Here is a 23,036-nt window from a genome sequence, read left to right on the forward strand (position 1 = left end):
TGTGACCCTAGTTCTCTCCTAGCTGACTATATGAGGAGCCTTAGGCTATGATTTCTCATATGGATATAGTCATCCCAGGCATAACACATAAGTGCAGATATTTCTGATCAGGAATTCTCTTGCATGCTGACACTGCTGCACTTAGTCCTGAGGTCAACCAGTCTTTCTAGCTGTGGGAGTTACATAACTGCTCACCTGAAGAGTGTTTTTCTATGTCTCTACAAATTGGCAAAGGAGCCCTTCCAGTTATTTCCTCCCTCCCCTCATCACCCCCCTAAGCTTTCAACCATGCTGTAAGTTCACTTCTTAGTGAACAGAGCCTTCTGCTATGGGGAAATGGCCCTCACGAGGAAGGGTCCTGGAACAGAGATGTGTCCTTCAACACTTCTAGAGTGGTGTGTGGGATTTTTTTTTCTTGATAATGTGAACATAAAGTGCTTTCTTCATCAACTGCTACTTCTAAATTTTGGTCTCTGAGTCAATAATGGGCCTTTAAGACACTTTGCTGTATATGATTTTAAAAACATACTAGGTGAAAAGCAAGGGAAATATGTAACCTCGTCACGCTTGCAGAACCCGGTGCTGTGGCAGCGCACTGGAGCCCTTTCCGAAGGGCCACGATGCCCGGGCGGTTCCCTCGGGGCGCCCGAGGCCCTCAGCGGCCACCCGAGCCAGCTGCCGGCCGCAGGGGCTCGCTGCCCCCGGAGGAGCTCGCTGGGCCGCCGGCGGAGCTGCTCCCCGCCGACGCGAGCAGCGGCCTTTTAACAGGGCTTTTAACAGACGCAAGCGGGTGCGCGCGCGGCCTCTGACGGAGAAGCGGCGCCGCGGCCCGGCCCGGCCGCGCAGGGGCCGCCCCGCCGCAGCCTGCCGCGCCCGCCTCGCCCTCGGGGAAGCGGCGGCGGCCGGGGCCCCGCGCCGTCCTTGCGCGGGGAAGTCCGCCGCCGCCGCGGCCTGCCCGGCACCCCGGGCCCGGCCTGGCCTCCGCGGGCGCCTCGGGAGTAAGCGCGCCCGCGATTGGCTTCTGCCAGCCGAGGGGGCCATGTTGGATCGGCTCGGCCCTCCCCTCGCGCACCATCTTATCCGCTCCGCGGCGCCCCCCCGCCCAGGGCTGCGCCCTCCCCCGGGGGCTGCGGCGCGAGGTGACGGCGGCTCGCGGAGGAAATTCGCACGCTCCCGCTTCCCCTGCCCGCCCCCCGCGCACTGCCCGCCCCCGCGCACGCCCCTTCCCCTGCTCGCGGGCTCTGCCCGCCCTCCGCGCCGCCGCCGCGCGCACGCCCCGGCCCCGCGCGCCCGCCTGCCCTCCCTCCAGAAGCGCCTTGTCAGCGAGCGGCGGCGGCCCCCGCGCGGGCGGCCAATCAGCGCGGGGGTGACAAATATGCAAATGCGCCCCCCAGCCCGTCCCCGCGGGTGCGCTGGGGCCGCCGGGGTCGCGGCGCGGAGCGAGTGAAACTTCGCCCGCAGCCCGGCCGCCTCCCGCCGGGGTGGGCGGCGGGAGCAGGGGGAGCCGCCGGCCTGGGCCGCCCGGTAAGTGCCGCCCCCGGCCAGCGGCTGCCTGGGCGCCCGGGGGGGCGGGGGAATCCCCGAGGGGGGAGGGGAAGCCGCCGCCGCTGCCGCCGCCGCGCCTGCCCGAGGCCGCCCGGCGCGGAGCTGTCAGGCGCGGGGCACCCCCCCCCCCGCCGCCTCCCCCGGCGGCCCCGGGCGCCGCCGCGTAATGGCGAACCCGGCGGTGAGTACGTGCGAGGGGCCGGGCGCTGCCCGCCGCCTCCGGAGCAGGCCGCGCTCCAGGTGCCGGCGGCGCCGGCCGGCCCCGGCTCGCCCGCGGCCCTCCCGCCGCCCGGGCACGGCGCGGCGCGGCCTGCTGCTGCTCGCCGCCGCCGCTCGCCCCGCTTCCGCCCCCCGCCGGCCCCGGGGGCTCCTGCCGCTGCCTCGCACCTCGGCGGCGGCGGCGGCGGCGGCGGGAGGCGCTTCCCGGGGGGGCGGGATGGAGGCGGCGGCGGCGGCGCCCCCGGGATGCGGCTCCCGCGGCGGCGGGCGGCGGGGCGAGGCGAGGCCGGGGCTGCCCCGGGGAGGGAAAGTTTAGGGGGGGCCTCCCCGGGCGGCCAGGCACGTCCCCTCCCCCGGCCTCCCGCAGGTGGGCAGATGGCGGGCGCGGGGGCCGGGCCGGCCGCAGCCCGCGGGAGGCGGAGGCCGCTTCCCTCGCCGCGGGCGGCGGGGCAGGACGGGGCCGGGCGCGGGGCGGGATGTGCCGCTGCCCCGGGCCCCTGCCGGCCGGGGGGGACGTGGTGGTGCGGGAGCTGGTTCCTCCCCGTGCGCGAAGACGGAGGTGGGCAGGGGGGGAATTAAAATAATTCCCCGGGTCAGGCGAAGCGGTGGGAAAAGCGGAGCCGCGGCTGGCGGCGCGCTGGCTTGGATCCCTGACAGCGGAGGATGTGGGAGCCGGGGAAGGGCTGTGGAGGGGACGGCGCTGGGGGAGGCACCTTCATGGAGACGGCGACGGCCATGCGGTCTGCTGTTCGCCGGCTGCAAGGGGCTCGGAGTGAGGAGACCCAGCAGCGCGCGGCGGGAGGCTCCTGCTGCGCCAGTGGAGGCTTGAAAAGGGATGTGGGTGTGGGAGTACGAGGTTGGGATTTCTCGACTAGCATGCTGCAGGTAGGGACTGCAAGCTGTCTTCCTTCTGGGATGACGAGTAGAGGGTTTCTGAGGTTAGCCTGGTACTCTACGTATGCTGCATTGGGTGGGTGGATGGCATGCATCTTTATTCTACCAAAGTGAACAGATTATGCTATTTCCTGCTGAGGCAAAATGACCTGCTTAAAACAGATGTGATAACTTCTTCATTCCCTTTTCACACAAATTTTTATGGGCAGGGAGAAAAAGTACATGAAGAGACTCCAGAAGTCTCTCGTTCAGTTGTATACCTTGGACACTGAGGCTGATATATGAGCTTTCAGTTTTTAAGAAATTTTTTGCACTCCTCACTGTCTTTGCATAAGTGCCCTGAATCTCTAGCAACTAAAAACTTCTTTCAGTGTGTGAAAGTTGCTTAACTTCAACAGTATGAAGAAATATAGATCTGTTTCTCTCCCTTACGTAGAAGAGATCTGAGCATGCTGTCGTGCGTGCTCATAAGGGACAAAGCAGAAATCAGTATAAAGAGAGAAAGCTTCTAGTTTTCCTCTTGTGTCTGTTTTTGAGACTTTGTGTGACGTAGCCATAAACAATAATTGTCATCTCTCAAGAGAACTGGGCTCATCAGTAATAAGAGCTTTGTTCATCCCTTTTTAAATGTGTCATTCAACACCATCAAGTTCCCATTTGGTAGGTGTGAGGCAAAATCATTATTTCACCTTATTTTGGTTATAAATGATTGCATGCAAATAGAAATATGTTAAGCATTCTAGGCAGAATGTTAACATTCAGTCATTTTTGAGCAATATCTGGATTTTTACCTGAGTCTTGACTTTTTTTTTTGTACCTAGTGATCTTTTTGCCAGTTGCTTTCACATGGAAAATATTTTAAATCTAATGATTTCTATCTTGTAGTTTGTGAACTGTTAAAGAATGAATAGCAATTAGTGGTTTTCTGATTTTTTTTTTTTTTTTTTTTTTTTTTTTTTTAGATACTCACAAAGTTTCTGTCAAACACCTCCCCCTGCACTAGGCACTAATATATTTCTTCTTTCAGGCTTAAAGATGACTTTTTCATTGTTCCTGCCTCTGGCACATGGGGCTTCAAAAACACCAAGGACCCAATTTTGTCCAAGCAAAAAACAATATACATGTTCGTGAAAGTTAACTAATCCAGGGAATTGTGTGCCCTGCCCTATGTATGAGTCAAGGACACACAAAGAAAGTAGTGGGAACTAAGGTAGGATGTGAACTACATATACCAGCAACTTTCTGGTTACTGCCCACTGTGAACTCTCTAACAAAGTAAATGTGAGATAGTTTTCTCTTTTTTCATTGATGAGTAAGCTACATCAACTTACTTTGGATTTATTATATGATAAGGGCAAGCATATAGGTAGTTACATTGTGTCACTATTCTACCTAAAGTTCCTAGTTTACTTTGTGCAAATTTATTCATGTGTTCACATTTAGTGTTTAAGCAAGTAGTTCAGTTTATAAGAATTTATGCTGCTCTTCATGGTGAAGATGTGTTAACTTATCTCCCTCAGATTAAAGCTGTCACTTTTACTGGCAAAAGAACTAAAAAGTCTTGTAATTTTTCAAGTCTGGTGAGGAATCTCGGCATCTACTCATTTCACATGAGCTGCTGGTGTTGAATGCTCCTGAAGATTAGTCCAAGAATTCGGTCATAGAGAAGTGTTGATGAAAGCACAGTGTGATTTTTTTTTTTTTTCAAGAAGTATTTTTAGTGATGCTATCCAAAAGATGTACGACTTGAACAACTACTAAGAGACTGTAGAAGCCCTAAAACAGATGTTGTTCATTGTTTCCTTCTGTGAGAGACAAATTGGTGATGGAGGTGGGTTAAAACAAAAAGATTGACATGGTTGTTCAAAATTGCTTTGTTCATGCAACCTATAAAGTAAATAGTTACACTTTTATTCTTGCTTGCTTTATAGGGCCAGTTGGAAGTTTTCAGTGTACATTACAATTTTACAAAACAAATTTTCACAAAAATTATATTTGTCCTTTGCATACTTCAAAAATAAAGGTAGTCTGGACAATTATACATATATTTTATTAGTCGGGATTCCTAACGATACATTTTTCTTCCCTATATTTCAGTCTTGTAGAAATAAGTGTCTAAACACTGGACTGTTATCTTAGTTCGATATTGATTTGATATAACGCAGTTTGGGATAAGAAGTTGGATCTGACATAGTCAGATGGTGTGGTCCCACTCAACTCTAGCTTGCAGTTCTTTCAGTACTGTATATAAACTAAATACTCAGGAAATTTTGCTACTTATGTTCATAAATCATCCAGTTCAAATATTTTTCTGAGTTGAACTAAAATTGGGTAACTGCTAACATTCAATTTCTTTTTTAACTGAACTAGTTTTTTTGGATGCTTTCTATTCTTCCACTGACCTGTATTTATTTGTTCTTTTTATGGTCTCTGTCCTAGCAAACTAAGGAGCAGTGTGCTTAATAGACGTTTAAAAATCTTGCACTCTGTCAGGCTTATACAGTATACTCTCATTCCATTTTCTACTGATTTTCCTCTAGCTAGAAACAGCGCTTCAGGAATGCAATGCATCTGCATATCCGTAAATGTGTGGTGGAGAAACTGTCTCTGTATTAAGCCAAACGTTTAAGAACTGATAGTTAGCAACTCAGCATTATTGAAACTGTTTTAGAGGGTTGCTGAAATATCCTCTCTCCCCTTTAGCAAAAGAAAGCTGTGATGCTAAGATGTAATTCCTTTGCTGATGCAACTACCCCATAAGGGTTTGCAGCTCTTTCTTTGGATGCAGGAGTAGCAGGAGTGCCAGATTTTTATCTGGCTAGTCAATTCATAAATGCAAGAGAGCTGGCCCGAAGTCAAAGAGACTGAACATGGGACTTTCTTATTCACAATAGTGTGAGGAGGAGAGATCATTTTTAAGCAGTATTTCTTAAATATTGCATACAAAGTATATGTTGTTTGCAATGGCCATGTTTTGAAGGAACTGCAAAGTTGAAAACTTGCAGACCAGCTGTAAATCACTTTCTAACAACAATGTGACTAGTGAAGCTATAGTTTTACTTCAGAAATGTTAGCATCTTAGTAATAATACATACTATATATATAAATATTTAGATGGCTACAAGCTACCTTTTAGGAGAAGCTTTAGTGATCAAGTAAAACATTACTTCTGGCAGCAACTTAGACTGAGTTTCCCTTTCAGTGCTGCCTTTACATTATGTTCAGTATTAAACTGCAAGAAACAAGATTGAGGTTGGGAGGAGGTAGGGTTTTTTTTGTTTGTTTGTGTTTTTTAACTCAGAATTCAGCCAAAATATGTTGGCATGATGTGCCATATGCCAGTGAGCACGTGCATTGAGATCTTAAGCTTGATTCACACAAATTCCCAAAGAGATGTCAAGTATTAATGTCTGTAGGCCACTAGTGTACACTCATGTTTGTTTCTTAAAAGAACTGTGTTGTTTTTTAAAGATACATATTTGTTTTAATCTTAAATCAGCAGTTAAAACTTGCCAGAAGATGAAAAGCCAATCTCTTCCTTTTTCTGAAGTCAAATAATAATTTTAACTTTGTTCTTTATCTGAGTCATATTAGAAAATTTAGTAACTCTGGTTACCAAATGATTTCCTTCTGCAATGTGTTCTTGGGCACTTTTCCTTGTGCTGCATGAGCAGTGTTAGAAGCTTCAGTTTTTTCCATTAGTCACTGAAATTCAGGAATTCTCCCAAAATCTATCCTGAAAATGTCTTTTGAACAGTAAACAATTTTATTATTTTTAATGTTATTAACACCCCAGTAAAGAAGTCTGTAAGCTTCAGGAAGATTTAATCTGTGTAATAATGACATAAAAATCTTCACCTCTAGCGTCCTATATGTTAGGAGGAATCCAAGAATGACATCAGTTATGTTTTTGGCTTTACTACAATACAACTAAAAACAATGTAGTTAGTGGCTTCCATCAACGTTAAAAACAGTATTAGATAAGAGAATGGACCTTAGTCCGTATCATGCATGCGTTGTTGGTTTCAACAAATATTTTTCCAAAGTATTTTTTGTTGGTTTTAAAACTTAGGTTCAGAACTAGATTTTGAGGGAAGATTTTAAGAATTAATTCTTAGGTACCCTTGAAAGATAGGTGAGTATTGCCTCCATTTAACTAGGAGAAGTTTTTTAAAAGTCTGCTTTGTCAGGCTTGTGACAGAGGACTGATGTTAAAGTAGAAGTCTGGAATCTGTGACTCCTGTTGCGGGTGAGTTCAGTAACACATCCCAAGTTTGCTGAAACAATGAAATAAGGTGATAAATTTTGTTTTGCTTGAGATACTGTCAGTTTTAATTGATGTCTTAATTTAGGCAAAGAAGAGTATTAAACAAGTCACAAACTTGGAATGTCTTGCATTGCTTGTGTTTGGGAGAGACTGTTTTGAGAAACTTCATATCAGATTTCCTTAGAAATGGTCTTTTACAAGTTAGAAAAGTTGTATGTGGCCTTCTCTCCAAAAGGCGTAGACTTTTGTACATGAAACTCTTTAGGCCAGTTAATGTAATGTGGAAGTCTGAACATGTTCTGTTCAGTAGAGGAGTCTTGTGGTATCCTAATCTGGTTGTATTAAGACTTGAAATTGTGCTGCTTTTTTTCCCCCCCCCCTAAATTTTCTCAGGAGAGACTTCTCTGAGTGTCACGTCTTCAGTGCTGTTGGTCTATGCCCATAGCCCACGTGGTACATAGTCATCTGTCAAACGCTTTGCGTTGTTCTAGTTGGTAGTTCCAGGTCGTAAAATTAATGCTGCTCAGAAAACTATCACACAGCTTTCAGTAGTTTACCAAGTTGCTCATCAGACTAGACCATGAGAATTGCTGGAAATTAGTGTATTATCAGATAGTGAGTTGAAAGAGGGCTAGGCTGTGTTTTGTCTCTGAAGGTTTATAATGAAATCTTGTTTTAGGCCACATGTGAAAATGAGAAGGCTTTTTTCTGGTTTTCAAAGTGAATGTTTCTCTGCATCTTACTTCAGTGTAATTGCTCAGGAAAGATATTGGACTTCAGAAGCAGTTTTTTTAGGTCTAATTTAAGGTGTATTGCTGAAGTTTATGACAGAACTAACGACCAGAAGTAAACTGTAAATTATAAAACGTACCTAAAACACTATATCTGCTATTTTCACTCTTAGAGAAGTAAAGAGAATAAAAAGAGCCATTCATATTCTGTACAGGCATGCTAAGATTTGTGGGCAGATCTCTTAAAGAAAAAGGTAGTTTTTCACAGTGATTTTCAAAATTTCCCTGAAGATAAGGGAATTGGGAAATGCCATTGATCTTTATTAGAAAAATAATCAACAACTCTTTGAAGCTGTGAAATTTATGTAAGATTTCACAGGTATGCTTTGGAGGAGCAAAATGACAATAATGTTGAAAAAGCAGAACCAGTTACTTGTATAGCTTCCTTCAGCAGTCTTGCAACAAAATCTGTGGATTTCCTTACTGTTTTTGAAAACTTAGATTAACACCTTCCGTAATTACTCTTGAATAAATTAGGTTTATTTAACTAGTTTGTTAACTAGCCTTTTTACATTGAAATAAACATTTCTAGGAAAAGATTTAGTGGTTAAAAAGAAGTGTTCAATCTAACAAAAAGGCCTAAACTTATGTTCTTTACAAGAAGATTGTCCAAACTTTGATATTCTTCTAGTTCACAGACAGTTATAGCAAATTAAGATGTTGTCATTGTCCCTAGCTGCTTTATTATTGTTCCCTTATTGGAATTTATTGCCAACAAAACAGAAATGAGAAAATGGAATATATGTGTACACCTCAGCCATTTCAGTGCAGGGTTTAATGGGATAGTTTAAACTGCCAAGATGATGGGTTGAAACTGAAGTGAGAGGCTGTGCACTGAGGCAGCTGAGGCACATATACACGTTTTGTTTTGCATATTGTGCTTTCAGGGCAGTAACCTTTGGCAGAGGTGAACAAGGTAGTTGAAAACAGTAACTTCTTAACTGCTGCTAAATTTTCTAAGATACATTTGCCTAAATGCACACAAGGACTTTGTATAAAACTAAATAAGTTGTTTTGTTATATTTAAGATCGTGTTTTAAGAAATAGAAAGTGGTTATCCCAGACTGATTAAAATGAATAGCTTATTTCCTGTTGCACTGTGTATTAAATTTTGCATTTTCATGTACAAAATGAGAAATTTTTTTTTGTTCAGAACTAAGGGAATCAATGTGCATTTAAGGAAATGCATCTTTTTCTTTCAGTGTTTTATGAAGAGACTACGTTAGTTGGCCAGTGGAAGATTATTTTTAAAAAAGGTTCAGAGATAGTTTAGTATGTATTTATCCAGACATGTTTGTGACAAATTTAATTCTGTTTCCACCTGATAAAATACAAGCTTTCTTGTTTATCAGTGAATTTTCCCAATTCAAAACTTAAAAACAAACATTAAGGCTATGTATCAACCAGGGAGGCTTTACAGATTTTTTTTTTTTTTTTACCATATTGCATTTAATGCATATGTATATATGTAATTAAAAGACAGAGCGTAATATAGCTTATCTGAGAAGCTATGAATATAGATTCCATTTTTCATCTTAAGCTTTTAGCTGCTTTTGTTTGTATTTCTCTTTGCCACTTGGTATAATCATCAGTGGTGTATGAAATTTCTCTTATATTTTGCCATTAAATGTATACAATAGATCTGGTCAATGTGTGTTTAGTTATATATGTTTTTTCTTCTTTTCGACATAGGGTTTTTCAAACTTGTAAGTTCTCCACAGTTGTCTCCATATTGGAAGCTGTTCAAGCAAGTGGACTCCATTGGTCTTAAGAGTAAGAATCATCTTTTTCCTGATTCTTTTGAGGTATTGACAGAATACATTTCAGGAAGGACAGCTAAATTTCAGATAGCAGAGAGCGTAAGATAGTGTTTGTATTGTATGGTAGGCACAAGTGAATTAGGTTTCTTTTTTTTTATGCTGAAATTTTGCAACTGAGGGAGAATACTTGGTTGCAAGTTTTCAAAAAAAATTTTTAATTAAAATAAATTTTGAATGTACCTATTCTGTTAATTTGTATATTGTAAAACCTTAATATTTTAACTTTATTCAACAAATAGCTATTAATTAAAGAGAAGTTTAGGAATTATAAAGTGTATTGAAATGCTACATAATTCTTGACAGTTAAATAATTTAAAACTTGACTCTAACTTCTGGATGGGAAGAGGACTTTCATGGGATGGGAGCTCCATTTGACATTCCCCCCCACACACACACAAATGCCCTAGAAGGGTTTACTCCCCACTTTCCCACGTCCCCACCCCTCCTTCCCCATTTTCCCTTAAACTGTGTAATGTTTTGGAGCTTCTTTTAGATTAAAAGAGAAGTTGAGCTCCTTTACCTAGTATGGCGAGGGGAGGAGTAGGGTAAAACTGCCATAAGTGCACTCCCCTAGAAAGGCAGTGTCAGTTACTGTTGGCAAGTATGTCTGTTGCTAGGTAATCACAGAAGCTTTGCTTCTGCTTTTTAAAAAATAAAATGTTCATTTAATATACAGGGCTTTTTGTATTGATGAGTTTAAAACCTAACCCTAAAACCTCGTTTCATTTTTGGTTCTGGTCCTTATACTAGAGCCTTAAAGTTGTCCTAAAACTTGAAGTACTCTGGCACAGACTCTATCTTAGAGGTTTGTAGAGGCTGTTTGGTTTGGTTTGTTTTTTTTTGCTTTCTTCTTTTTTCAGTGATCCTACAAAAATTTGGTTGCTCATTTATCTGCCACTTGTAAAATCGTGGCTACTGGTGATAATGCATCAATTCTGGTGTTCTTCTTATGATATCTGCCAAATACCTGAGTTTGAAGTATTCAAACATCTGAACGTGTGATCTTGAAGTTGGCTATTGTGCGACTTGTTTATCATGTTTTATTTCTAGGTCTCTAATGATGAGGTATCTGTTTGGAGATAAAGCACATCCCTGAACAACTTAATTCTTCATTAAAGAGATGTGTTCTATATTCATGGGTAAGGATGTTTTTGATCTTGAATTGTGCCCTTTCTTAAATATTGTACTGGATATTTTGTATTTAGCAGATTTGAGCAACCTATTTTTATTTCCAATGATTTAAACAGATACCTACAATGGTATAGGGTTCTTTAAGTGCCTATGTTAGCTTTTAGTTTTGACTTCAGCTAATCATGAAACTTTGAAATACATGCATCTAAGTATCAATGCTCTAACTAAATCACCCTTTAATTCTCAGTTTTACAGGTAGAGAAACAGGCTGGTGGTATATAGGTAAAAATTTAAAAGTTGGTCTGAGATTTCAGATTATTTTTCTGATCTATACAATTTTACAGTCTTTATTAGGTATATCACCATGCATCTTTTGAATTTGGACCTCTAGGAAGAAAGGAGCTCTGTGCTGGAAAGCAACAAAAGGAAAGGATGCAAATTTTATGCAATTAAAAATTTTTTTTTTCCAAGAATGCAAATTTTATTTCATCTGAAGGAATGCATATTTTATTCACTAACTGTGTGGTATTATACACCCCTGCTTCAAAAAAGTAGGAACAAAACAGCAACGAAAATCTCCCTAGAAAATAAGAATTTTTTTAATGCTGGTAGTATTTTTAAGGGCTGTAGGTTTCTAAAAACAGCTAAGATTACTTCATACGTTACAGAATTTGGCATTATATGTTGTCTCCAGATATAAAGTACTGCCTGATTAAATGTCATCTTGAGACTTTTTAAATTCATCTTAAGTTAAAAATTAAAGTTAAAATGGGTCTCTTAAAGAACTATACGAAGTGGCCCAAATGTGTTGCTGTGTGACTTTCTGATATGGAATTTCCATATAAAAATTTTCTGACATGCATTCTCTTCTGTGTGCTTTTGCTCTGTTGAGCTTAAGCGTAACTATTCTCAGTAAGGAAGCTGTTCCATACTCTTGAAGGCCACTGTCTTTGATAATGGTAGAAATTTGTCTTTACTTGCATTGAAGATGGATTTCCTTTTCAAGTGAAATACCATTTGTCATGTTGGTTGACTTAAACTTTTATAAATGACCATAACAATTGACAAATACTGATTTATTATTATATTTTTCTCCAAACCTTTAATATTTATTTCCCAGAGACTACATGCTTCAACAGAAAGGAGGAAAGGGATTAGAAAGGAGTTTGTATGTGTCTTGGGAATAGAAGAGTGAACTGTAACATGAGGTGTTTGGTGCAAGAAAAATGTAGATATGTGGTCAGACTGCTGTGTATTATGATGACAAGTGCACAAACCAATGTGCTCCAGTTCTGTGCTCCTACTGAGATATAAAACAGTAGCCATAGACTTGAATCTAGTCCTGAGAATTTAATTTAGAGTAATCAATTCTGAATCTCTCTCTTACTGATCTTCAAATTAAAATATCAGATGTTTATGTTATCTTAGATATTTAGGATAGTATTTGTGGACTCTTCAGCAGAAGGGAATTTTAAACAAAACTGTTAAATTGAGAGTATGAGTATACTACACGGATGGCTTATTACTCCAAAATATTTATAAATGCATACAAATAAGCATTTTTTAAAATAAAAAATGCATATTTACATATGTAATTGCATATTTACTTTTAATTAAAAAAAAAAAGGGTACTCAAACTCTCTTTTAATTTTAAGTGATGCCAGTAAGAGAAAATTAATCTTTTCAATCCATATTTAGCTATAGACACCATGGCAAACTTGTACAAAGATTTACTTATTCCTTTGTTTTAGAGAATCATAGAGATTTTCTCTATTAAATGTTTTAGTGCTCTTCTTTTAATCTTTTGAATTTCTTGGATTTTGAGGAAATTGTGCTGTCCCTTTAATGTGCATTTTAAATTTAACATGTACATTGATCTTTAAATCTATGGTAGAATATCATTTATATTGAAGCATTAGTGGGAAATAATTTCTGTGTTATTTAATTTGCCACAGCTTTTTACACTTAGCACAAGTGTTAGTTATAATTAAATGCAACAAAATAATATAATGTAATTGTCTTTTGTTTTTTAAAATTGAGGAGGGAATAGCTATATCTTTTCTGAATATTATACAGAAGTTACCGGTTTCTCCAGTACCTGTTTTTTCAACGTGGTATACTGTATACCTCTTCTAGGATTGTGTGGTCCATTTGCCAGTAGATGGACAAATGATATGAAGCTGTGAACCTGTAAAGCTCTTGTATGCTATATAGAATTTGGCAAATAAAACTGTTTTTGCGATCTCTTTGGTAGATGTCTTATTTGGAAGCAGGTCTTTTATGGCTTGTTGCATTGCTTTCCCCCCCTCCCCAAAAAAATTGCTTGCATGCACATAAAATAAAGCTCTTCCCTAGTTATGACTATCTGTGTTTCTCTCTTCTGTTTCCTTTACCTGTAGTCTGAATTTCTGTCATGCCATGCTTTTATGACTTTTCTTTTCATCTCACCTCTCTACTAAGTTGTCCATAACTTCTTTCTTAGGTAACTTCTATCAAGTGTCTGGAGAGTCATTGCTTCAACTTTTCTTGTGAAAAATGGTCGTTCAAGGTCATTCATTTTCTCATCTCTGATACTCTCACGCATCACTCATGTGCAGCAATGATACTTGGTCTATCATAAAAGTGGGGATGTCATGATAATGTGCTGGATCTTTATCTGATTTACTTGCTCATAACCAAACCCTCTGGTTCTTGTGAAATGTCCTCCTGTTGTCACTTTATTGAAAGTAGTCAACAGTGCAATTAATGAAATAAAACACATGGATAGTTTTTATTATCCTGTATTTTACTGCTACTCCCACTTCATTTTTGTAAGCTAAATTTGGTGTCTTTGTTGCCATATCCTTTTCCATTCTGTCTTCATACCTGTTCTTTCTTTTTGATATATTTGTTAAAATAAATCTTTCTTTCCTTCTCTTTTGGTTTTTAATCCTTATACTTCTCCTATCGTTCCTCCTCTCACTTGTTTCTATAACTGTAGTGAATCTTCTTGCTGCTGAGATCTTTCAAAGGCTAATTACTATAAAAGAGGATCATCTCTTCAAGACTTTCAGCCTGTCCTTATTTCTTGGTCTTTTTTTCTGATTAGTATAAAAGGTTATCATTAAACTCTGGACAGACAGAATGGAGAAAGTTGGGGGGTTTTGTTTTGGTTTGTTTTTTGTTTTTTTTTCTTCTCTGTCTCCGCTGTTGGGAGTTAATGGGAGTTAATACTAAGTTTGTTAATTTGAAACCTCACTTTTCTAACCTAGCTCTGGTACTGATTCCATCTTATTGCAGACAGACTTTTAAGGAAATAAATGAAACTGTACCCAAATGTAGCCAGTTTCATTTCTGTCCAAGTGGTTTTGAATATAATAGGTAAAATTTGAAAAAGACCTTGAAGTTTAAGAAAGTTAGAGTTACAGGAGAAGTACAAGAGAGTTACCTGGACAGATTAAGAGGAACAATAGTGCGTTGATTTATATTCTGGTGGTAACTGAAAAGAGACTTTTACAGTCATACAGGGTATAGAATTGTTTGTTTTTTAAAGAAATGCATGGACTATGCAGAAATTAATACTATTGTCTTAGAGAATTTTTTATTCACTTGGACTTAGAGTATCTATTTGAATACCTTTTCTCCTGTTCTTGAACTGTGGTTTAAATCTTTAAATTAAAATAAATCTCTTATACTTTAATCCTGCTAGTTCTTATCATAGGTGTTCTGTTGAATGAACAGTACCAAGACTAAAAAGAGAAAGTGGGAGAAGTTTCTGTTTTGATTCAGCTATGTTTGCAGAATAATGTGATACTTCCCAGAGACATAATATATATGTTTTGTGCAAGACAGCAAATGAAATAGTTTGCAGTCTTAGTACTGTTTAAATTCTAGATGTTTTAGTATGACTGAGGATGGCAAATGTTGAAATGTGTTTCAGCTTAAATCTGGAGAATAATGTTGATGTTTCCTGGTAAATAATTTTAGACAACATAGTGTTTTGAGTTTTTTGGGGTTTTTTTGAGGAAAAAGATCATTTATTTCAGAATAGCGTGTCCAACTGAAGATTTTTTCTATAGCCATTACGTAGTAGTTACCTCAATAGTAGTAGTTCTGTGGATCAGTTTTCTTATGTAAATCAGCTAGATGGATACAGAATTAAGAGGTTAAAACACGAAGGGAGAAATTAAATACTAGTAAGAAACATTGCAGAATGTCTTCGGATTATGTTTTATTCGCAATACTAAGGATACTGTATGGAATTGAAAATGAATATTTAGTAAGAAGTGTGCAACATGGGAAATCATAAATTGAGCTAATGTCCTATTGTTGGTAAATATTGTTGAAGCAATTCTAGCGGATAGGGGGCAGTAACCTCTTAAACTCCAATAAAAAGAACACAGTCTTCTGATTGCTTCATCAGCTTGTACCTATAGTTTGTAGTTTGTTGTTTGTTTTCTAGAATTGGTCCAAGCAGGTCTTGGACATCTGCACTTGTAGAAGGATCTCGCCAACTTTAAGCTGGATAAAGATTAATATTAAATCAAAATACAATAACAGTTGAAAATTTAGACATACAAAATGTTAAATTCTTTTATCTTTTACAGTAACCTTGTCACAAATTCTCTATGTAAGAGTACACAAAGATGTCATAGTATTTGCTGTGAGAAATGAAACTTTAAATTGCCTTTAAATGAAATTATTTACCATAGCAGTGAAATAAACATTTATTTTTGACAAAAAATTTTCCTTTTTAAGGAAGGAGGAAGACCTCATTTTCATCTCCTATGTTTTTTACATGCTGCCCCTTTTGCTGTAGTTTACATCATTGAGTAGGGATTCAAAACCAGTTCCCCCATTCAGTTAAAATGGGGGTACAATAGGAGATTATCTTCAGGGAGAAGTATTTTTGAACAGGTACTATAAATCATTAGCTGCAATTACTTAGTTAAACTTGCAGTTGTCAAGTCCAATAGATAAGTCTTCAAAATATATATATATTTTTTCCTTGAATGATTCTCTGACAGCTGAATGTAAAAGCACGTCCAAAATTAGAATTGGTGCCACATATCTGTTTAGGAAGGGAGAGGGCTGGATGAAAGTTTGCTAAAATACAAATGTAGCGGCTATCATTTGCTATATAAGAAGGAGGGAGCAAGGACATGGAGAAAAGAAGCACTTAAAGCATGTAGAAGGAATTTTCCTGTCAGAACTTTTTTGTTTCATTAGCTTGGATTTGAGAAGGTAGGAATTGAAGGAGGGGGCAGAAAAATGGTACTTACACACCAGTTATGGTCAGAAATGCACCATTGTGCCTTCACAATTTGCAGGCTGAGAATTTAATGTTTTCATATTCAAGTATGGCAAAGAGAAACAAAAAGGATAATTGCTAAATAAATTTGGAAGATGACTTAGCAAAAAAGACCAGTTTCTCCAAATCAGATATTCTTGAACTTCCTGATTATGCTTTTCTTTAGGCTGAAGAAATATGGTGGATTTTGTAGATACAGAAAAAGACTAGGGATAAAAGTACTACTCTGGTCAAAAACAAAAAACAAAAAAAACCAGGGTGTCTTTGCAACAGAATTGGTTTTGGCTGTTTACAATGACATCCTGTCCAAAACAAAAATATTTTTTTCACTTGACAATCTTCTTATTACAGAAAAATTTTCTTCATAAGAAATCTGCATGGGCCTAATTAACCTGGAGAGATTTCTCGTGTGTCTAGCCTTTAGATTTCTCATATTGCAAGTTCATCTGTGATATCTATCTTGCTTGGATCCTTGAAGCTGACATCTTAAAGTTACCTTTTCTTTTTAGTCCTGCTAAGACTTCCTGTTTATAAAACCTTTGCCTCTTAAAGGAGAGTTTGTAGCAGAGAAGTTTTGCAGTTGCTTTTTTCCTTCCTTGTTTTTCCTTATGCTGGAAGAAGGTAGGAAAAGCTGTGAGATGGAAACTGTTTTTTTGGTTTTGAGCAAAGAAACAGATTGCTGTGAGACAAGCTCAGAATTAGTGTTGCGACTGTGCTGAGCTGCTATTTTGCAGGCTTTTTAGCGTTTTTTTCTGCAAAGTTACATAGTCATCAGTAGAATAGGAAGAGAACTGGTGCGTGCTTTTATGTATTTTTCTTAATGCAAGATAGTTTTACTCATATTTGATAGTTCTAAATTACTATGTATTTAACTCAAGAACAAGTACAATAGTTAATTATTATGGAGTAGCTGATCTGTATGTTTTCACTGTCAGTTATCCTATGTAAAATTATTCTATGTCCCATTGTACCTACGTTGTTAAAGAGGGGAAAAAAATCCCCCCCCTCCATTAGCACAAATTAGATAGCTTTGCTTACAAAACACAATGAGGTACAGTCTATCTTGGCATAACCAAGGAGCTATATGTTGTCTTTGCTTCTGGGCTGTGTAGTGGTTAACTGTTCAGCCTATTAAGCTCTTGTGTGTAGTCAACCCATTGATACATTAGAGGATTTCAGAACCTGATCAGGTATGCAGATGACTTTCTGTTGAGCAATTTATGCTCAGTCCCATTATGTAAACTTATATTGATACAGGCTTTAAATCTCAGTTTTTAACAGTGGAGCCCTTGATAGCTTGGAACATGACATCTTGCGTGTGACTACCATAATTTCAATCCTTCTGTCCCCAGATGGGGATCTCTTAATTAGATCATTTGTTCTGTGACAACGATATTGGTTCCTTCTGCTTAATCTGACTTGGTTGTCTTTGCTTTCTTAAAATAGCACTCTCCTCATTTATCTTTTGAGTTAGAATATCCTAAGATGAGAGATGATTATATTAGAAGTGTTATAAAAACTGAAAACCATGCTGGTCTTCAGTGGCATTGATTTGGAGGAATCTGGAAGCATTTATTTCATCTTAGTTCTTTTCTGAAAAATATCTGCCTTTTATAGGCCTGTTTTCTTGCGTATCTCTTACTGACTGGGAAATGCAGAGCTCACTTGATTTGTGTTGGCCTAGCCTAGAGGAGTTGCCCAGCTGGAATAGTAAAATAATTCAGACATGTAAGGGTAATTAGCTCTCTTTTGTTAAAAGTGCTGAAAAGTACCTAAAGTTAAAACACAAGAGGACACAGTCAAATTCCATTAAATATAAATAGCTGCCTTTCTGGATTACTTTCTGTTGTGCAAAATTACTGACTTGATTAAAACAAAAAACAGTATTATAAAATACATGTTCTACCTCAGTAATGATGTTTGTTCATCATCTGTTAGAAGGTGGTATTTAATACTGGAAAGGTATCATTCTGTTACTTTTAATCATAAGTAAACAGCTTAATCAGCATTAGAATATAATAGTCTAATTTATGGTAATACTGCTTTTAACTTGAGACTTTAGGAAGCCCTAACTTTAAGCAGTAAGTTGTGCATGTATAATTTGGAATGGATGGCTACATTACTAAGCTAAACCATCAGCTTAGCCTGTGTGGATTTTTTTTATAGCAAACCTGTTCTTTGTACTCCTCATAGTACTTAATGCTCATACCGGTTCATACTTTGATAGATATGCCTACTGGGTGCCTTTCAGTATGATACAAGATTTGTCTGTCCTTTCTGTTTGTAGACCAGAGGTTTTGTATACCCCATCCCTCAGCAAGGCTTATTAATGTCAGTTAGGCTTTATTCCAGCTATGGTACGATACCGTACTATGGGAGTTCTGCTGTGAGCAGAGCAGATTTTCCTCTCCCTGTCAGAGCCTGGGTGGATATACTTTGTGCTTAATAGGTTCAACAGGAACCTTGTCCATAACAGAATATTTCAGAATTCCAGCATGCCCATTTCTGGAAGGCTTCTATATTCCTAGGAGAATCCATTAATGAAGGATTGCAGTAGAAATGGAGGGGGAGAATATCGAGGTGAGTTCTAGGAATTAAAGGTGTGGCTGTTTTCTTCTTTATGAAGATTAGATATATTTGTGAACAGGAGAAAGGAATGATTATTCCATGAGGGTGCTCATTTAAAATGACCGCTCCTCTGTTCTAGAGGTTCTCTAGTTATCTATGGGCGTAAATTATCAAAGATGCATTTTCGTTTGGACATTTCCTGTTCTGTTTGATTACAATACAAATCTGCTAGATTTCAGATTAAAGTTAAACTAACCATCCTTCTCGGCTCCCCTTGCCTGAAATCTCTGATCGCACACTGATTCATTGGTGAGCACTCATTGATGTTAGTAAATAAATGAGAAAACAACTTGTGTTACGAAACTAGATAATGAGAAGTGGGTAAATGCTGTTGGCCGAACCAAAGGTAGTTAATTCTTTTCCTGTGTTTATTTCTAACTGTATCAGTGTACTCATCCTTGCCCCTTTCCTTTAAATAGAAGTTTTACTATAGCTTAGTTATGTGGGATTAAATGAATTTTTTTTTTGAATCTTTATTTAATGCAGCTTAACTGGAAGAAACAGAGCATCTCAACTTTTCCTGATGAAGTATTTTTTTGTTGTTGATGTTATAAAATCTAGTTTATATCCTCTCAAGTTTCTTGCTTAAATATCCAAAATTAGTATGTATATGTATTATATTTGATTTCTTTTTACAGCTGTTTAAGAATGACACATCATAAAAGGAATGCACTTTATTTCTGGAGTACAAGTCTGTTACAGTTTGGATAGTTTTTAATGAAAGTGGCAAAGGAGAATCTGAAATTGTGCTTAGCTAATAGAGTGAACTGAATGAAATAATTGAAACCATTTAATTTAAAACATCAAATATTACTTTAATTATATAATGTACAAAAATTATAAAGGCTACACAGGGCATTGAATATAGGCAGAAATAACTCTAAGTGGTTTGCAATTTAACTGAACTGCAGAATTATGAACAAAGTATCAAAAAGCTGTAAAAGTATTGGGGAGAGGAAGGAGGTTCTGAGGGAAAGTTTAAAAAAAAAAAAGTGTAATCATTCTGTTTTTCTTTTTCTCCCATAGAATGCTTTAAGATTTGCATTTCATCAGAAGCACTAATGGATGTTGGCATGCCTTGGATAAGGTGGTAACTACTGGATGTAATCTGTTTCTGTTCACTGCAGAGGGCCAAAATTGACTCCCTTTGGAGTTGAGAGAGAAAGCAGTACAGACGTATCAAGATGACTGATCCTATGATGGATTTTTTTGATGATGCCAATCTTTTTAGTGAGACCTTAGAAGGTTTGTCAGATGATGCCTTTGTTCAACCTGGACCTGTTTCACTTGTTGATGAGTTGAATTTGGGTGCAGAATTTGAACCTTTGCACATAGACTCCTTGAACCATGTGCAAGATGCTCAAAACCAACAAAAGATGAGTGAGTTTGAGCAGCTGAGCCAGTATGATTCACTGAAACTTCACCAAGTAAATCAGTCTTTTAATAGCTCAGCTGACAATGTCTTATCACCACACTCTCAATTTAATTGTTCACCAATTCATCCGCAGAACCAGTCTAATGGGATGTTTCCAGATGTGGCTGATGGTAGTCCTATGTGGGGTCATCAAACTGCCACAACTGTTTCAAATCAAAATGGGTCCCCCTTTCATCAAGGACATTCTCAGTCTATGCAGCAAAACAAAAGCTTTGTAGCACACCATGACTTTGCCTTATTTCAGGCTAATGAACCACAGCATCAGTGTGCCTCACTACGGTCGCAACAAAGCAGAAACAATATTAACACAGGGCAAGATGCTCTGAGTCAGCCAAAAGACTTCATGGAGGTTAATGTATCTACTTCTCACAGAGTCAGTGTTAACCACCCACCTCCAGTTTCTAATCCATCAACTTCACAGCAGCCTCTGTCCGTTCAACAGTTTTCTCAAACTGCAAGTGCTTCAATACATTTTTGTGGGAATCAAGAGGGAAATTTTGATGGACAGTCCTCAACTATTACTCCATGTTCTGTCAATAATACCCAACAATTTTCTTCTCCTTATTCTTACTCTAATAACCACATTTCTCCTACCAGCCTTCTTCAGTCTACAACGGCTCTTTCTTCTAGCCAGCAGACACACCCTATCTCTGACTTCACTGGAAGTGATGCCTTTACATCTCAAACAGGGACCAAGCAAGAAACAACTGAGCACATGTTGAATCCTAATACACCTTTGAATTCAAATAGTTTTCAAATGTTGCATTCTGCACATCCTCAGGGCAACTTTAGTAGTTCAAAACTCTCTCCTGTGAATATTAATTTTCCAGCTTCTGCTGGTTCTGCGTCTCAGATAAGCCATTTCACTGACCCAATTGAAAGCAATGGTTTTACATCTTTGGACGAGAACTTACTTCATCAGGTTGAGACTCAAAGCGAACCATTTACAGGACTTGACCCAGATGACCTCCTTCAGGAAGACCTTCTACCACAGTTTGATGATTCTGCGTTTGTTCAGGATAGCACAAGCCATGTCTTAGAGCATGATCTAGAACACCATATAACCCCACCGCAAGTAACAGAGTCATCTGAAATCGCTCGAGTGCAGTCTCAAAGTCAGATTCATCCCTGGCATTCTTCAGTTTCCAATCAGCATCTGCAAGACAGAAGTCGTATAACCTTACAAGGACAGGTATGTAGTGGTTTGTTTTATTTTCGAGCCGTCTGATTTGGCTGTTTTGGTGAAATGAATAACAGTGGTTGGTACTTTTGCCAAACCACGGTAACTGAAGTCTCAGAGCTTTTGCTGGTATTTGGCACGAAAGTCCAAGTAACTACTGGTTTAGGAGAAAACTGCTGATGAAAATCTTGCTTGCTCTCTCCTGTTGATTTTTGCCTTTGTAGAAAACAAGATTTATATGACCTGAAATATTTATTTAGACAAAAGGGTGCCTGCCCTTCCAGTACTTGTATTTTCTAAATGCAACAGAGAAAATTGGTTGTTCTATTCTTTAGGTGCAAATATAATGGCTAATTGTCTTTTGAAGTATTGATAAGAGCATATTTTTAAAGAGTTTTAATAAGACTTATTTGCATATTTTAAAAAGGTATAATATGACTGACTTGTGTGGCTGATTTCCTGCAAGAATAGCACTGGTTTTGTTGTTACATTGGTCCTTTGCTTGGTAACATGATGCTCCTGCTCATCAACTGAAAATTCAAGTCTCTTTTTGTTTGTTTTTAGTGTGGTATTAATAATATAAAATATACAAAAAGCTATGCCTAACTTTCTTCTTTCTATGTTTGACTTTGTTACTTCTGGCTAAAACAAAAAGAATTCCACAGTTCAGGCATAACATGACCTCATCTGTTGCAAGTGTTAATTTTTATGCTATCTTGTCTTCTATGTGGAGAGTTTTTGTCTTGTATGTTTTCAGTGGTATACAAGAGAAACAACCCAAAAATCTGCAGACAAAACATTTCCCAGTTTGAAAACTGTAGGGAATTTTCAAATAGCTTTATTAATTGTTTGAGATCTTAAGTCCCTGTCATGCAGTGTTTTTTATTTGGTTTTTGTTTTTTTAACACAGACCTCTATCTTCATCTGTCTCGCATTCTAGTATTTTATGGTGACATGTATGAGTGGCAATAAATTGCAGTATTGACTGGTGATTGCTCTGATCTTGTATGAAAGTAGTTAAACTTTTCAAAAACAAAACAAAAGAAAGTAAGGAAAGCTCTCTTTTCACAACAGTGTAACCAGCAAATTCATTTGCTTTTATTACAGCTATTGGAAACTTCAGCATATGTGATATTCTTGAGGATTTTTTCAGCTTAAAAGATTCCTAAATCAAAAGAAAATACATGTTGAATATAGAAGGAGAGACTTAAAAACCAAAGGCACAAATAATTGTTCTTTCAGCCTCTAGAATTCATAAATCTTTCAAGCCAATGCTATAGCTTTGAAGAGTAGATTAGTGGCTTTCCTTGTCAACATTTTAAGCGTGGCACCAGTGACTGCACGACTTATAAATTAATACCTAATAGTATCATGTTTTGGCACTGCTTGGTAGCTTCAAGCCCAGATTTGATTTAACTGGAGTGACTGTAACTCCCTCTTCAATTAGAGGGTTTGGCAAAAGGAGCCATAACTACTCTGTGATAAATGCATGCATTCATCTGCCATTGCTGGTTTTACAGCTCTTCCAAAATTGTGGGGATATTTGTTTAATGTCTATACTTGTGAATAGTAAAAATAGGCGTTTTTATTTTAAATTCCTGTTTTAAATTCCAGTAGGAATTCTGCTTATTTTTGGGAAAGGACAGGGAGTATAAATGTGTTCTAATTTTCAATATGTGCATTTTGAAATAGAGGCAATTAACATCAAATGTACATACATGCATATGGCTGTATAAAATATGCAAGTTAATAACTATATATTTGAGGATATAGAACTGCATCCCATCAAAAAAATTGTTCGGGAGGGGAGGAACTCAATACTGACTCCTGCTTTTA

The 23,036-nt window shown here is 39.0% G+C and overlaps 1 protein-coding gene across 6 annotated transcripts in view; it reads left to right on the forward strand.

Moving 5' to 3' along the window:
* Positions 1 to 1,480: 1,480 nt before the first annotated feature.
* Positions 1,481 to 23,036, forward strand: part of CHD9 (chromodomain helicase DNA binding protein 9) — a 104,891-nt gene continuing 83,335 nt past the window's right edge. For 5 of the 6 annotated variants that reach the window (XM_067302579.1, XM_067302582.1, XM_067302583.1 and 2 more), the window contains exons 1-4: positions 1,481 to 1,524; positions 9,409 to 9,489; positions 10,587 to 10,675; positions 19,612 to 21,212. In XM_067302579.1, coding sequence (XP_067158680.1) covers positions 19,770 to 21,212 — 1,443 coding nt within the window. In that variant the 5' untranslated portion in view covers positions 1,481 to 1,524; positions 9,409 to 9,489; positions 10,587 to 10,675; positions 19,612 to 19,769. The other variant, XM_067302580.1, reaches the window with a different exon arrangement.

This window comes from Apteryx mantelli, chromosome 10, assembly GCF_036417845.1.
Source record: "Apteryx mantelli isolate bAptMan1 chromosome 10, bAptMan1.hap1, whole genome shotgun sequence".
NCBI lineage: Eukaryota > Metazoa > Chordata > Aves > Apterygiformes > Apterygidae > Apteryx > Apteryx mantelli.